Here is a 16,367-nt window from a genome sequence, read left to right as displayed (position 1 = left end):
ATAAGTAAGAAAGTTCTAACCTATGTTTGATTTTCGAGCTGCGTGATTGGCAATCATAATTCTAGATTGTGTATTTGCCTTGTCTTGATGTTGAAAATGAGGTTTTCCAACAGTTTTACCATCACAAGTCATTCCTATCAAGAGAAAATGTTACAATTTATAGATAAAAAGAAAGTTAATTATATATCCTTTGATATGATAAATAAAAGGTCCATAGTGAACACTGAAAATAACATATGTATAGCAAATCCACTCTCCTACTATCACTTTATATTATATTAATTAAACATAAAAATTACACATGCTAAACAAAATCTCATCATAAACAGAATTTCATCATGTATCAACATCAATTTCAACTCCTGTAGCATCATCCTGAACCCAAACGATTTCTTCATGATCATTGTGGTCTTCAGGATTACCAATACAACTTTGAAGGTATGTATCAACATCTGCCATAGGTTGCATTTTATAATGTCCTCGTGCATCAGTGGTGATAATTACATGCCAATTACAATCAACTGGATCTTCCACATAAAAAACTTGCATGGCTTGGGATGCTAAAATATAAGGCTCATTATGGCGCTTCACATTTGTAAAATTGGCCAACATAAAACCATCCTCGTCTAGTTTTAGTCGTTTGCCTTTGGAGACCCAATCACATTCAAATAAAATAACTTTTCGACCTCCCTCGTAATCTAACTCAATCACATTTTGCAAAATTCCATAATAATCAAGTTCACTTGATATTGGATTTTGATCTCTAATACTCGAATAACTTGAAGTAGTAGCCCGAACAATTACACCACAATTCTGAGTTTTTCTCTTGCATTCCACTTCTTTTGTATGAAACCTAAATCCGTTGGAAATGAATTTTTCATATCGTATCCCTATGAAATTCGGGCCTTTGGCAAGTGATTTCAGATCATTTGATATTGGTTCATCTTGTGAAAGATTTGTATCTTCAATCTAGTACACAAGAAAAAATTGATAACATATGTATAAAAATCATAATATATAACTTTAATGACAATTACAACGTAAACTTACATGTTTTGCAAACCAAGATGCAAAAGACTCACTATGCATACGTTCAATTTGGTGAGGTGGAAGACCAGAATGACTAAGATTCAAAATCTGACGGTGTTCACTGCAAATTAAGAATGATGATTTGATAAACATTGATGATTATATATTTAACACGATGAAATATATAATAACATACTCTATATAAGATTGTACGTGATGTCAGTTGAATAACACATATTGATGTGCCTTCTTTAATGTCTCATCATCAAACTTAGTTGCAATGGCCTTTCCAAGTGCATAACCAGATGTTGTAAACACGTCCAATGCATATGTTGAGTCGATAGTTGTATCATCATTTCTCGGTGATTGATTGAATCTTGTCTCTACATAATCAGCTAAATATAAGGAACAGAATGTCAAACATTCCTCAGCCAAATACCCCTCAGTAATGGACCCTTCTGGCCGACTTCTGTTTCGGACATATGACTTCAATGTTCCCAAGTACCTTATATCAAAAATATAATTTTTTTATTATGTAGTGAAAATAATAATTTAAATAAAATAATATCATTAAGACAATTGTCTATTACCTTTCAATTGGATACATCCAACGATAGTAAACTGGTCCAGCAAGTTGTACTTCAATAGCCAAATGTACAGTCAAATGAATCATTATGTCAAAAAATGAGGGAGGAAAAATTTTCTCCAGTTGACAGAGAATCACCGTAATATCTTTCCTCAGACGAACGACATCAGTAGGAGAAATTACTTTACAACATAGCTCTCTGAAATACCTACACAATCTAATCAAAGGATTCCGAACTGATTTAGACAAAGTTTTACGTAGTGCTACCGGCAACAACTGTTGCATCAAAATATGGTTATCATGACTTTTTAGACCAATTAATTTTGCTGGTTTCATTTGAACACATCGTGAAATATTAGATGCATAGCCATCTGGAACTTTAACTTTTTTCAAAACCTTGCAAAATGTACTATTCTCTTTTTTCCCCATTGAATAGCATGCTGGAGGCAAGTAAACTCTGCCCGGTCCCTTCTCAATAGGATGAAGTGCTGATATTATCCCAATTTCTTGCAAATCAAGATTTGATTTAATATTATCTTTCATTTTCCCTTCCATATTTAGCAATGTCCCACAAATTGATTCACACACATTCTTTTCAATATGCATAAGATCAAGATTGTGACGTATCACATTATTTTTCCAATATGGTAAATTGAAGAAAATACTCATCTTTTTCCAATTGAATGGTAGTTCTGGATTATCATCAACTGTTTTTCCAAATTTAAATTTAAAAATTTTCAACTCATTTATTACTATGTCTCCTGTAAGTATTGGTGGTGGTCTTCCATACTCTTCTGTTCCATCGAAATGTTGAGCATCTTTGCGAAACTCATGATCACTGTTCAAAAATTTGCGGTGACCCATATAGCAATATTTTTTACCATTTTTTAACCACCGTGAATGCGTAAATTTGTGGCACACTGGGCATGCAAATTTACCTTTGGTGCTCCATCCAGATAGGGTTGCATATCCAGGAAAATCACTTATCGTCCATAGTAATGCGACATGCAATTGAAAATTCTGCTTGGTTGATGCATCATATGTCTGTACTCCTACTTCCCACAAATCCTTCAAATTTGCAACAAGAGGCTGCAAGTAAATGTCGATGTTATTTCCAGGAGCAGATGGACCAGGTATTAGCAATGATAACATAAAGTATGGTTGTTTCATACACATCCATGGTGGAAGATTATAAGGCACTAAAATGACTGGCCACATACTATGCACCGTACTCATATTTTTAAATGGATTAAACCCATCTGAAGCTAATCCTAGCCTTATGTTTCGGGGATCCTTCGCAAATTCTGGGTGGTTATGGTCAAACGTTTGCCAAGCTGGGGAATCAGCTGGGTGTCGCATGTAACTGTCTTTTGTGCGAGATTCAGAATGCCATCTCATATGGACTGCCGTTTTGCAGGACATGAACAAACGTTGTAACCTAGGCTTTATTGGAAAATACCATAAAACCTTACATGCAACTTTCCTCTTGTCACCAATAGGATCATCTTCGGATGTTTCCCATCTGGGCTCATTGCATGTTTTGCATCGAACTTTATCTTTATCCAATCTCCAGTATAAAGTGCAATCATTAGGGCAAGCATCGATCTTTTCATAACCAAGTCCTAATTTCTTCATCAATTTCTCTGCTTCATAGTATGACTTTGGTAAATCTTTCATGGCATTAGGAAATGCTTCTCTCAACAAATCCAAAAGCATATTGAAGATCTTATTGGTCATTTTTCCAAGACATTTTAAGTGAAGCAAGCGAATGATGAATGCAAGTTTTGAGAATTTCTTACATCCAGGATATAACTCTTTCTGTGCATCATCAATTAATTTATAGAATGTCTCGGCCTCTCCAATTGGAATATCTGTATCCTTTTCAAATCCTGCTGTATTAATTGTACTACCATCGTGTTGTTGGACCCCAAAAGCCTCGTGAACTAGTCCCTCCATGTCATCTACATCATCATGAGACGGAACTGAACTAGATATTGAAGATGCACTACATGATATCTCTCCATGAGCCACCCAGTGAGTATAACCTTTGATAAATCCGTCAACCAACAAATACTCATAAGCATCCTCTCTTGAAACACATATGCCAATCTTACATCTTGCACAAGGACATGCAATCGTTCCATTAATGTTGGCATTAGAAAATGCAAAATCTAGAAAATTCTCAAGTCCTTTTCTGTATTCCTCAGTTTGTCTTGGTAAAAACATCCAACCTTTATCCATGACAATTCCAGTAAAAAGTTGTACTAAAACTAGTTCAACAAAAAAAATAGATTCAGTCAAAAACTCGAAAAACTCAATAACCAACATAGAAACTAAAAAATCTATCTATGAACAACTTAAAAACACTGAATATGTCATATATATGCTGCAAACATATGATTAAATAGATTCAGTCATTGTGATAAACATGATAAGTCAATAAGATAACATGATTTCAATATCTCAACATATGTACATTTAGTTATAGTTCTAGAAAATATAGAAAAACCCACTATCCCTTCCTACAAGCTAAATTTAATTTTTTTAATTCATGATAGTACCAAATATTTTTATACTTATTATTAATTAAGCAGATGTGAATAAAAGATAGAAACAAAATGTACCAAAAAGACAAGGTTTTCTATATAGTTAGAATGATGGGTCTAGGGGAATTATAGTTTATGTGTTCATCTTAATATGGTTGGTGCAGGTACTGGTACATTCAGGAAAGTTGTGCTACACATAGATGAGATAGGATAAGCACTAAAAAATCATGCAGTACATTTTTTACTCGTACGTGCCAGCATACACATATCACAATTAAAAATTACAAATAACATCAAATAATAAATAACAATTACATACAGTGATTACCATATGCTTCAAAAAGTAGACACAACATAAGAAAAAACTTTAGAAGCTCACTTGGGAAACTGCTATTGTATTGCTGCTAGTGACCTTTTGTGCCAATAAACATTTAAGTAAAATCCACTCCTTCAATTGATTATCAGCTTCACTCTCCTGGAAAAGCAATTTCAGATGTTGAAATGATTCATCCCATGAATTTTGTAGCCTGATATTTTACTAACTAATGTATTCTTATAAATATCACTAATCCTTCTGCTCAACAATACAACAGAAATAACAAAGAAATCAAGTTAACGAAAGAAGAGAAGAGAGGTAGATAGGTTGAAATCAACCTAAAAACTTCCTTCAAACTGAATGTATCAAAGCAAGATGTGGTTTTACAGAAATTAATAGAAATCACCTTAAATCAACAACAAAACAACTATTTACCACCAAAAATCACAATAAGAAACAAGAAAATCTTCAAAAGAAACAAGAATAACTTCATAAAAAATAAAAACAGAAACAAGAAAATCTTGAAATCACCTCTCTTCATAAAATCTTGAAACAACTCTTTACTTTTAAACAACCTCTTTAAAAGTAATTGATAGAAATCACTTGAAATCAACAACAAAATAGCCTCTTTACCACCAAAAAACATAGTAAGAAACAAGAAAATCTTTAAAAGAAACAGCAAATTCTTCAAAAGAAACAGAGCTTGCAACCTAGGGCTTCGGATCATGAAAAGAGGAAAAAATCGGACCTTGGCGTCACAAACGACGGGGAAGATGGCAGGGCAGACGACGCACAGTCACTTGCAACCTAGGGCTTCTGATCACGAGACGCTAGAAGAGGAAAGAAGAAGGCCTCGGTGTGGCAAACGACGGAGCGGATGGCGGGGAAGACGGCAAGGTAGATGGCGCACAAGGATGTCGAGGGTTGGGGGAGGATCTGGTAGAGACGGCGAGGGTTGGGGGTGGATCGCGTAGAGACGCCTAGCGCTGGGGGAGGATCGCGTAGAGAAGAGCGACGGGAATTGGAGAAAAGTGACAGGAATTAGGGATATAATTAATACGATTTGGGCGGGTGTAAATTTTATCGGAGGGAGTGAGGAAAAAAATTGGCGCGCGGGAAGAAAACTAACATGACATTCATTAAAAGTGTCACAATAATATACCTAATTAGATTTTAATTTTATTAATTTTTTTATTTTTAGTCAATGTCATGATATATATAAATCAACTACACTTTTAAATAAATGTCACGAAGAAAGTGTCAGGAAAGCCAATAATTCTTGTAGTGTAGGCCCGTTTCTTACTCCATCGACCTAGGGGCGCATAAGGAGCCCACCCTTTTGGTACAAGCCATACAAAGTAAAATATTATGTCATATACATATCATATCATAGCATATCATGTTTATGTTATTCATAGCATATCATGTTTATGTTATTCATAGCATATCATATTCATGTCATTCATAGCATATCATATTCATGTCATTCATACATATCATGTACATGTCATTCATAGCATATCATATTCATGTCATTCATACATATCATATACATGTCATTCATAACATATCATATTCATGTCATTCATACATATCATGTACATGTCATTCATAGCATATCATATTCATGTCATTCATACATATCATGTACATGTCATTCATAACTTTTCATAACATGGAGAGTGCTCTTAGTCCCACTTGATAGCGAAGCAACTCTTAGACCTTTCACTTAACTTGTCATAAAGAGTGCTCTTAGTCCCAACAATAGGGAAGCATCTCTTAGGCCTTTTCTTTCCATTTCATAAAGCATACATACTTGAACATTTTACATATCATAGAAAACATTTTTATGCATGATTCACAAGCATACATAATAACCATTTAACATAACATGGAACACATAAGAATGCATGGAACATAAGTTATCATTTCTTAATTCGTATCATGGCAAGGTGAAGCACCTAGAGAGTCATAATTGGGTCTCAATATCAACCTACTAAAGGTGGCTGAAACATGTAAAGGTCCACCTAGGTTGCAAGCAATCATAATAGCATATAAACCTTAAATAAATTTCATAACATTTATTCCAAGCAACAACATGAGCATATTGAATTTAGGTTTCAAGCTTCCTAGGTCTAAACTTCATAATGGGGCCGAAACATGCAAGGCCTAGATCTAGGTTACAATAGCATATAAACATGTGAACCCTAAACAATTTTCATGACATTTATTCCAAGCAACAACATGAGCATATTGAATTTAAGTTTCAAGCTTCCTAGGTTTACAAACCATAGGTGGCCGAATGTCCTAAATGTGAAGCTAGGTTCTCAACCAAATACAAGCATAAGAATATCATGTTAATTCCATATTATATCATGGGAAAAAAACATGAGCATGTTAGAGTTGAGTTTAAGCTTGCCTAAACCCTAAAATCTATCTTGGCCGAAAGTTCTCAAGGTGGAAACCTAGTTCTAAACAACATGAAATCTTAAGTACATCAAGTTATCTTCATACCATATCATGAGGAAGATCATAAGCAAGTTAGATTTGTGTTTGAGCCTCATTAGGGTTGTTAATCCTTTCATGGCCGAAACCCTAAGGTAAGGTTCACCTAGTTCCAAACAACATACAAGCATGCAACTTCAAGGAAACATTCATAACATATCATGAGAAAGATCATAAGCATGTTAGTTTGAGTTTTAATCTTCTCTAGGGTTCTTATTCCTTCCATGGCCGAAACTCTTAAGGTAAGGTTCTCCTAGTTCCAAACATCATACAACCATGAAACCTCAAAGAAACATTCATAACATATCATGAGAAAGATCATAAGCATGTTAGTTTTGAGGTTGAGCTTTCCTAGGGTTTTTAATTTCTTCATGGCCGAACCCTAAGGTGAGGATTCACTTAGTTCTAAGCAACAAACAATCATGAAATATCTAGGAATTATTCATACCATATCATGAGAGAAACCCTAAGCATGTTGGTTTTGGTTTTAAGCTTTCATAAGTCTTACAACTCATCATGGCCGAAAGTTTCAAGGGAAACCCTAGGTTTTTAAGCCATCTATACTTCAAGAAAACCACATAATAACTTGTACCACAGGTGAGGGAATACTTACATCCTCTTGCTTGGTCTTTTCTTAAGATAAAGATACCCTTGAGAAGAAGAAGAAGAAGCTCCTCCTTCTAGTATTTCCTTTGCTTCTCTTGCTTGTAAGAAGTAGGTCTTGAGGCTTTCTTCTTGAGGTTTAGTTTTCCTTAGGAAGAAAACTAAGATTGGTTTTCGGAAATTTGGGAGAGGGGAGTCTCTAGGTTCGGCAATGGTGAGGAAAGGAAGAAGAAAATAAAATCCCTTTCTCTTTTTCTCTCTTATGCTAAGTGGGAGGAAGAAACAAAGATAAGTTTTTGCCTTCCCTTTCTCATTAACTCCTTCCTAATTATCCTTAATGGGGCAAGGTGTCCCCATTCATCCCCTTAATTCCTCTCTGTTGGATCGTGAAACGTCGATAGAGGGGGGGGGGGTGAATATCGATTCGAAAAATAACGAGTATAAACGCAGCGGAATAAAAAAAATTGAACACAATGAATTTTACTTCGTTCGGAGCCTGTGACGACTCCTACTCGAAAGCCCGTACTCCGTGAGTACTTTCGTTGGGCAATTACTAGCAGTTCGAAAATGATTACAATTTAAGGTACAGTAATGCTAGCAAAATAAATAAAAAAATGACAAGAATTAAAGAACAGGAAAGGAGTATATCGTCGGATCTCTTGTTAGCGTCGCTGGAGCGCAGAGCAGCAGAGCAAGCAGCAGAAGACTTTCTTTTCGTTGTTGTTTTGAAGCTCCCCTCTGACCCTCCTTTTATATGAGGCTCGGGGCACCCTGGATCTCTTCCGGGCACCCTGGTAGGACGTGGCAGGTCCAACCAGCAAGCTCCATGTGGCGACGCGCGAGTTTGGATAAAACTTACCTCCAGGCGCCCAGATTCCTTCCGGGCACCTAGACCTCCGGGCGCCTGGATCCCTTCCGGGCGCCCGGACCTCCTATTTCCAGGAACTCCTTCTCCTGCAAAATAGAGTTAGTCGGAGGCAAGTATATATCCTGTAAAACAGATTGTTAGCACAATTAAAGTTCAACAAAGTAATAGCAAAGAGTATGACTTAGATTCCGTCTTTCCGAGACCAGAATCTAGTCACGATCTCGACTTAGATATCCGAAATGGATCTAAGCCGGATCGACGCCAAATGTTCCCTTCCCGGGAACGCGTCCTCGCAGTCACTCCCCTCCAGCGACTTACCTCACTTACCTGCCAAACGTCCGGTCAGCCCTTCGACCCGTCTGGACTTCTTGCCAGCTATCCGGTCGGCCCGTCAACCTAGCTGGACTTCTCGCCAAGCGTCCGGTCAACCCGTCGACCTGCTTGGACTTCTCGCCAGCAATCCGGTCAGCCCGTCGACCTAGCTGGGCTTTGTGCCAGACATCTGGTCAGCCCGTCGACCTGTCTGGACTTTTCCTGCACACTCGATCAGAGTGTTTAGATAACAATAAACTAACTTAACCTGATTTGTCATTCATCAAAACCTGGGTTAAATAGTTAGTGCTAACCGCACCAACAATCTCCCCTTTTTTGATGGAATGACAACCTGGTTAAGTTAGTGAAAACGTATGCAAGAAACAACATGCATTTATGTGGTTTTAAAGTTAGTTTGTATTTTCAAATTGGTTTAGTTAACTTAACCACCTAACCCTCCCCCTTTGGCATTCATCAAAAAATAAGCATGGATTAAGTAAGCATACACATAGATTTCAGACAAAATAAGAAATAATGTCAAGTTAATCTGGGGGAGTTTAAAACATAGATTATTTTGCTTTTATTTTTTTAAAAAAACTAAGTCTTGAAACATAACTGATTTATAACTTTGTAATTTTGAAAGATAGCTAATTTTTCAAGTATAGTTTTTAAGGTCAAAGTTAAGTTTTCAAACATAATTTTTCAAAATCAAAATTAAAAAAAACTAAGTTTGAGAGATAGCTAATTTTTCAGGTATAGTTTTTTAAGGTCAAAGTTAAAAATTCAAGTTTTCAAACATAAGTTGTCAAAATCCAATAACAAAGCAATTAAAACTAATTTTTGTAAAATTTTAACTTTTAAATTAAAATGTCAGAATTAAGTAAAATCAAATTTTAAGAACTAGAGTTTTAAATTCAATTTTCAAAAACTAAGTCTAATCAATTTTCAATAAAAGGTAAAACAACTTAGTTTTTCAAAACTAGGTTTAAGAAATTTTTAAGAAAACATTTTTCAAACACAAATTTAAAATTTTGAAAGTATTTGCTAAAGATATTCAAAGTAGAATAATTTTTAAAACAAAGGAGTTTTTTAAAAAAAATCTTTTTCCAGAATCAAATTTTCAAAGTTCACGAGTACTAGTTTTAAAAACATGGTTTAACATACTTAAAAAGTTTGGTTTTCAAAATTAAGTTTGAAAAACCGAAGTAGTTTTATTTCTCCCCCTGAACCTGACATTAAATCAAATGTCTAACCAGTTTGTTACTGACTGACTTATCAGAAGATAGCAGCTTTCACTTGGTTAATCAAGTTAAGTTTAACTAAAACTTGATTAATGTATATTTTGTATTTAACACCCAGACTTATATCGATGCACTGAAATAAGCATCTTAAGTCTTAGGCAAGTGTCCTATGCATCTCACCCCTTTCTATGTTTGTCAAACACAAGCAAGGTAAGCCTAGGGTTTTGGTGAGATGCTCAAAACTAGTCCTATGGGTACATGTTTTCTAAGGATTTTAAACTAGTCTAAGGCTAAAAATTCATTTAAAAATCTAAAAATAGGAAAGTTTTGAAAACAAAATATGTTTTAACCTATAATTTGAGAATAGCCATTTTTGAAAATATTTTTGAAATTTGAAACTCCTAGTCTATTAAGCACATTCCTAGTTTTCTACGCAAATTGCTAAATTCACTTTCAGGGAGTGGTTTAGTGAATATGTCAGCTAAGTTTGACTTGGACTCAACGTATTTGAGTTCAATGTCACCCTTAGTAACATGATCCCTGATAAAGTGGTGCCTGATTTCAATGTGTTTGGTTCTTGAATGATGCACTGGATTTTTTGTTAAATTTATTGAGCTAATATTGTCAATTAAAACTTTGACATTTGTGATTTTTAAGTTGAAATCTTTTAAAGTGTGCATCATCCATAATAGTTAGGCTACACATTCTCCTATGACTATGTATTCTGACTCAGTTGTAGATAGTGCAATACAATGTTGCTTTCTGCTAAACCAGCTGACAAGTGAGGGGCCTAGTACTTGACATCCACCACTTGTGCTTTTACGGTCTAATTTGCATCCAGCATAATCTGAATCAGAATATCCTATTAATTCAAAGTCATTGGTCCTAAGATACCAAATTCCTACGTTTGTTGTACCCTTAAGATATCTAAAAATCCTTTTGACTTGAGTTAAATGGGACTCTTTAGCACAGGTTTAGTATCTAGCACACATACTAACTGCAAATAAGATATCAGGTCGGCTTGCAGTTAAGTAAAGTAGACTACCTATTGCACTTCTATAATACTTTAGATCCACTGGTTTTCCATTTGGGTCATTGTCTATGATTGTGTTTACTGCCATGGGTGTTTTTATTTCTTTTGTATTTTCCATTCCAAATTTTTTAAGTAGTTCTTTAGTGTATTTATGTTGACAAATATAATTTCCTTCATTTGTTTGTTTAATTTGTAATCCTAGAAAATATGTCAACTTTCCTACTAAACTCATTTCAAATTCTTGTTCCATTAGGTTGATAAATTCTTCTAAAAAGTCTGAGTTAGTTGACCCAAATATTATATCATCTACATATATTTGTGCTATAAATATGTCATTATTTAGTAATTTAACAAACAAGGTTGGGTCAATTTGACCTTGGTTGAATCCTTTGGATGTTAAGTAAGATGTTAGCCTTTTATACCATGCCCTGGGTGCTTGTTTAAGTCCATATAATGCTTTCTTTAATTTAAAGACATAATCAGGATGTTCTAGATTTTCAAATCCAGGAGGCTGACCTACATAAACTTCTTCTTTTATCAGTCCATTGAGAAAGGCTGACTTAACATCCAATTGATATAGTTTGAATCCCTTATGGGTTGCATAACTTAGTAACATTCTAATGGATTCTAATATGACTACTGGGGCATAGGTTTCATCGTAATCAAGTCCTTCAACTTGACTGAACCCCTTGGCAACTAGCCTAGCCTTATTTCTAGTAATTTCGCCAAATTCACTTAATTTGTTTCTAAATACCCATTTTGTTTCTATTATTTTCTTATCTTTAGGTGGTGGTACTAGATCCCAAACATCATTACGCTCAAATTGAGCTAGTTCCTCTTGCATAGCAATGATCCAATCTGGATCAAGTAGGGATTCGACTACTGTTTTGGGCTCAATTTTTGAAATTAGGGAAATTTGACTTAGGTTCCTAAAGGATGATCTGGTCTGAACCCTTAGGTCTGGGTCACCAATTATTTGATCAGTTGGATGGTTAGGATTGATTCTTATAGTTCTTGGAGGTTGATTTGCTTGAGTGTGTTCATCTTCTTCATGATCTAGGGATTGATTGGTTTCTTCAGGATTATTATTTTCAATAGGTTGAAGTTGATTTTGTCCTTAGGTTTCTTCAAATTTTACGTTTGTGGTTACCTCGATTTTTAATGTTATTTTATTATATATTCTGTAACCCCTACTGTTTAGAGAATATCCTACAAAAATTCCATTTTCTATTTTGGAGGTAAATTTTCCTAAGTGTTCTCTAGTATTTAAGATGTAGGCTGGACACCCAAATACTTTAAAGTATTTTATGTTGGGTTGTTTGTTGTAAAATATTTCAAAGAAAGTTTTATTATGTCTTTTGTTTAATGTTGTTCTGTTTTACACATAGCAGGTTGTACTAACAGCTTCTGCCCAAAAATATTTAGGTAAGTTAGATTCATTTAACATAGTTCTAGAGGCTTCTAATAAAGTTCTATTTTTTCTTTCTACAATTCCATTTTGTTGGGGGGTTTTAGGACACGAAAATTCGTGATGGTATCCATTCTCAAGACAGAACTTGTTGAAATTATGATTTTTAAATTCTCCCCCGTTGTCACTCCTGAGTCTTTTAATTTTAATATCTTTCTCGTTTTCAATTTGTTTGCAAAAGTTTGCAAAGATTTCAAAAGTTTTGTCTTTATGTTTTAAGAATTTAACCCAAGTAAATCTAGAATAGTCATCTATTATTACTAAACAGTATAAGTTTCCATTTATGGATTTGACTCCATGGGAGTCAAAAAGGTCTAAATGTAGAAGTTCTAATATCGAGTTGGTTTGTGGCTAATTGGTTGGTTTGTGAGTGGATTTTGTTTGTTTACCTTGTTGACAAGCATTACATATGGTTGAATCTAGGTTAGGCAATTTTGGTAAGCCTCTCACTAGTCCATTTAATTTACTTATGTTTCTAAAGTTGGTGTGAGACATTCTCCTATATCATAACCAAGTTTCTTCTTTTTGTGTTAAATAACACTTAATTGAAGAGGTGGTTAAGTTGATAGCATAGATGTTGTCTTTTCTAAAACCTTTTAGACTTATAGTAGGGTTATCTAGATGTTTGATTAAACACTCTGTGGATAGAAATTTAACTTTATACCTAGTATCACACAATTGACTTATACTCAGGAGATTGTATTTAAAATTCTCGACAAGTAGAACATTTGTAATTATGAAATCTATTTTAATTCAATATTACCTATTCCGATTACCTTGAGTTTGCCGTTGTTTCCAAAGGCAACTGTTCCTAAGCTTTTGAAAGTGAGTTGAGTGAACTTGGTATGATCTCCAGTCATGTGTTTGGAGCAACCACTATCCAAAATCCACTTGGTTTCTTACAATGAGTAGGAATTAAAGTTAATTTACAATAATTTTTAAAATAGTTTTTAAAGTTATTTTAATAATTTTTAAAGTTAATTTAATAATTTTTTAAAATAGTTTTTTTTAAAAGTTAATTTCATAATTTTTAACATAGTTTTTGAGGTTAATTTGGTTTTAAAATTAAAATTAAATTAATCATAATTCATTTTAGTTATTTAATTCAAAATTTGGTTAGTTTAAAATTTAACTTAACTAATTCAGTTCGAAATTTCATTTGATTAATTTAATTTGAAATTTAATTTATTTAATTCGAAATTTAATTTAATTAATTTGAAATTTAATTTATCTAATTCGATATTTTATTTAATTAATTCGAAATTTAATTTAATTAATTTAATTTATTTAATTCGAAATTTAATTTAATTAATTCGAAATTTAATTTAATTAATTTAATTTGAAATTTAATTTATTTAATTAGAAATTTAATTTAATTAATTCGAAATTTAATTTAATTAATTTAATTTGAAATTTAATTTATTTAATTCGAAATTTAATTTAATTAATTCGAAATTTAATTTAATTAATTTAATTTGAATTTTAATTTATTTAATTCGAAATTTAATTTAATTAATTCGAAATTTAATTTAATTTGAAATTTAATTTAATTAATTCTAAATTTAATTTAATTAATTTAATTTGAAATTTAATTTATTTAATTCGAAATTTAATTTGATTAATTTAATTTGGAATTTAATTTATCTAATTCGAAATTTAATTTAATTAATTTAATTTGAAATTTAATTTATTTAATTCGAAATTTAATTTAATTAATTTGAAATTTAATTTAATTAATTCGAAATTTAATTTAATTAATTTAATTTGAAATTTAATTTATTTAATTCGAAATTTAATTTAATTTGATTTTGATCCTTAGTCATCTCACCCGATCTAAATTGTCAATCAGGGAATCCTATAATTTTGTGAGATGGATTGGATTTTTAATTATGGAGTTTTGGTTTAACTTGTATTAGATTTAGTTTTAGCTTTGGTCTATGCAAACAGACATTCTTCGGATAAACTTCTAAGCTTGGTGAGTCACATGGACGTCATTAGAAGTAACCAACCTTTCGAGGTTTTCCGAATAGTCTTATCCACGGAGCTTAGTACTAAACCTTGGTCTAACTGGTTGGGATTCATTTAAGGGTAGCTTCGGTCAGTTCCACTTGGCCAAATGCACCAGATCGAAACCATATCTTTCTAGACATGCGATGCCCAAGCTTCCCTAACGTACTATCATCCAAAAACTTCACCAGTACCATGATTCAAGTTAAACTTGGTCTCTTTTTAACTAATCCTGATTACCCTGCCGGGTTAGTTTGTTTAGGTTGCCCTGTCGGGTAAGTTAGTTTTGGAGGTGTCAGCTATTCTGGAGCCTCCTCTTGAATTATTGGTGTTTAATTTAAATTTTCGTTTTAGGTTTGTGTCGATTCCTTTTATAGTTATAATTAACTTGGTGATAATTTATATTTTGTTGAGTTTTAATATTTTTAAATTTTGATTTCTTTGATTTTTGTTTTGGTTTTTGATTTAGTTTATTCGAGTTTATATAATGTATTTTTTCTTTAGGTATGTAATATTGATTCATTCCTACTTGCGTGGTCAAATACGCTTTCGGAACCCAAGCTTGATTGGTTGATTTGTATTGGGTTATTAATGACTTAAGGGTTTTATTTGAGTTCGACTTGTATCCAAGTCCGGTTTTATTATAACATGCTTTTTGATTGTTCAGGATTAAGTCAAGATTTTTTTCTTGTAGTGAATTTTTCTAGTATTTCTTTTAAGTTATTAATTTCTGATTTTAGTGATGAATTCTCTTCAAGTATTAGATCTTGAGTTGGATTTAAATTTTTTATTTGTTCCTTGAGGTCTTGATTTTCCTCAAGGAGTGATTTGTTTTCATTTTCTATTTTAATTAACTTACTATTTAAGCAGGAAATAATTTTAAAAAACTTTTTGTTTAAATTAAAATGTACCTCATCCGGGCCTTCGGAAACGAGTACGGACTCGTGGCTTGATTCGGGTTCAGACCCGTCTTCATCTTTCGACTCGTCTTCCGTTTCAGCTTCGCGGGCCATCAGCGCGAGGTGGCTCTGGTGTTTCTGCTCTTCTGCCTCCAATTCGTCCGAGGAGTCGTCCCACGTTGCTTTGAGGGCCTTCTTTTTGGTTGGCTTCGGTTTGTCGAACTTCAGTCTTGGGCATTCGTTCTTGTAGTGCCCCTTTTTGTTGCATCTGAAGCACGTCACGTTCTTTTGTTCCGAGGGAGAACTGATCTTTTGAAGGTCCTTCTTGCTGAAGCTTCTTTTTCTCCTGGTGAACATTTTTCTTACCAGGTTCACCAGGTGTTCTTTGTCTTCAGAATCTTGATCAGAATCTTCTTCAGATTCAGGCTTGCTCTTCTTTTTTTTGGATGAGCCTACAAATAAAGCAATACCTTTCTCGGCTCCAGCATTAGTTTGTTCATGTAATTCTAACTCACAGAAAAGCTCGTCTAATTTTAACTTAGATAGATTTTTCAAAATTTTGTAGGCATCTACGATTGATGCCCACAAGCTATTACGAGGAAAGACATTTAGTGCGTACCTTATTAAATCTCTGTTTTCCATCTGGTTGCCTATCGCGTGGAGTCCGTTGAGGACGTCCTTGATTCTTGCATGCAGTTGACTTGCCGTCTCCCCTTCCTGCATTTTTATATTAAATATTTTATTTAAAAGTAGGTGTCTTTTTGTTACCTTCGCGTCGCTCGTTCCTTCGTGCAACTCGATTAGTTTGTCCCATAATTCTTTGGCATTCTGATGCGGTCCGACGCGATTCAGCTCTTCTCGTGTTAGGCAGCAATGTAGCATGTTGATTGCCTTGTTTTCTGTTGATGCCTTTTTCCTCATGTCCGGAGTCCACTGTTCCGGGTCTAGTGGATT

General features: G+C 33.7%; 1 protein-coding gene across 1 annotated transcript in view; it reads right to left on the bottom strand.

Annotated features, from left to right (window-relative positions):
• Window positions 1-336: 336 nt before the first annotated feature.
• The window catches only part of LOC122050631, a 140,949-nt gene continuing 124,918 nt past the window's right edge, over window positions 337-16,367 (bottom strand). Inside the window, exons 2-7 of the mRNA XM_042611523.1 lie at window positions 4,541-4,636; window positions 3,938-4,001; window positions 1,620-3,885; window positions 1,262-1,534; window positions 1,051-1,150; window positions 337-969 (exon numbers count right to left, since the gene is read on the bottom strand). Coding sequence (XP_042467457.1) covers window positions 337-969; window positions 1,051-1,150; window positions 1,262-1,534; window positions 1,620-3,885; window positions 3,938-4,001; window positions 4,541-4,636 — 3,432 coding nt within the window. The remainder of the gene's footprint in view (window positions 970-1,050; window positions 1,151-1,261; window positions 1,535-1,619; window positions 3,886-3,937; window positions 4,002-4,540; window positions 4,637-16,367) is intronic.

This window comes from Zingiber officinale, chromosome 3A, assembly GCF_018446385.1.
Source record: "Zingiber officinale cultivar Zhangliang chromosome 3A, Zo_v1.1, whole genome shotgun sequence".
NCBI classification, from domain to species: Eukaryota; Viridiplantae; Streptophyta; class Magnoliopsida; order Zingiberales; family Zingiberaceae; genus Zingiber; species Zingiber officinale.
Note: the sequence above shows the minus strand (reverse complement) of the source record. Positions and strands in the feature narration are given on the sequence as shown.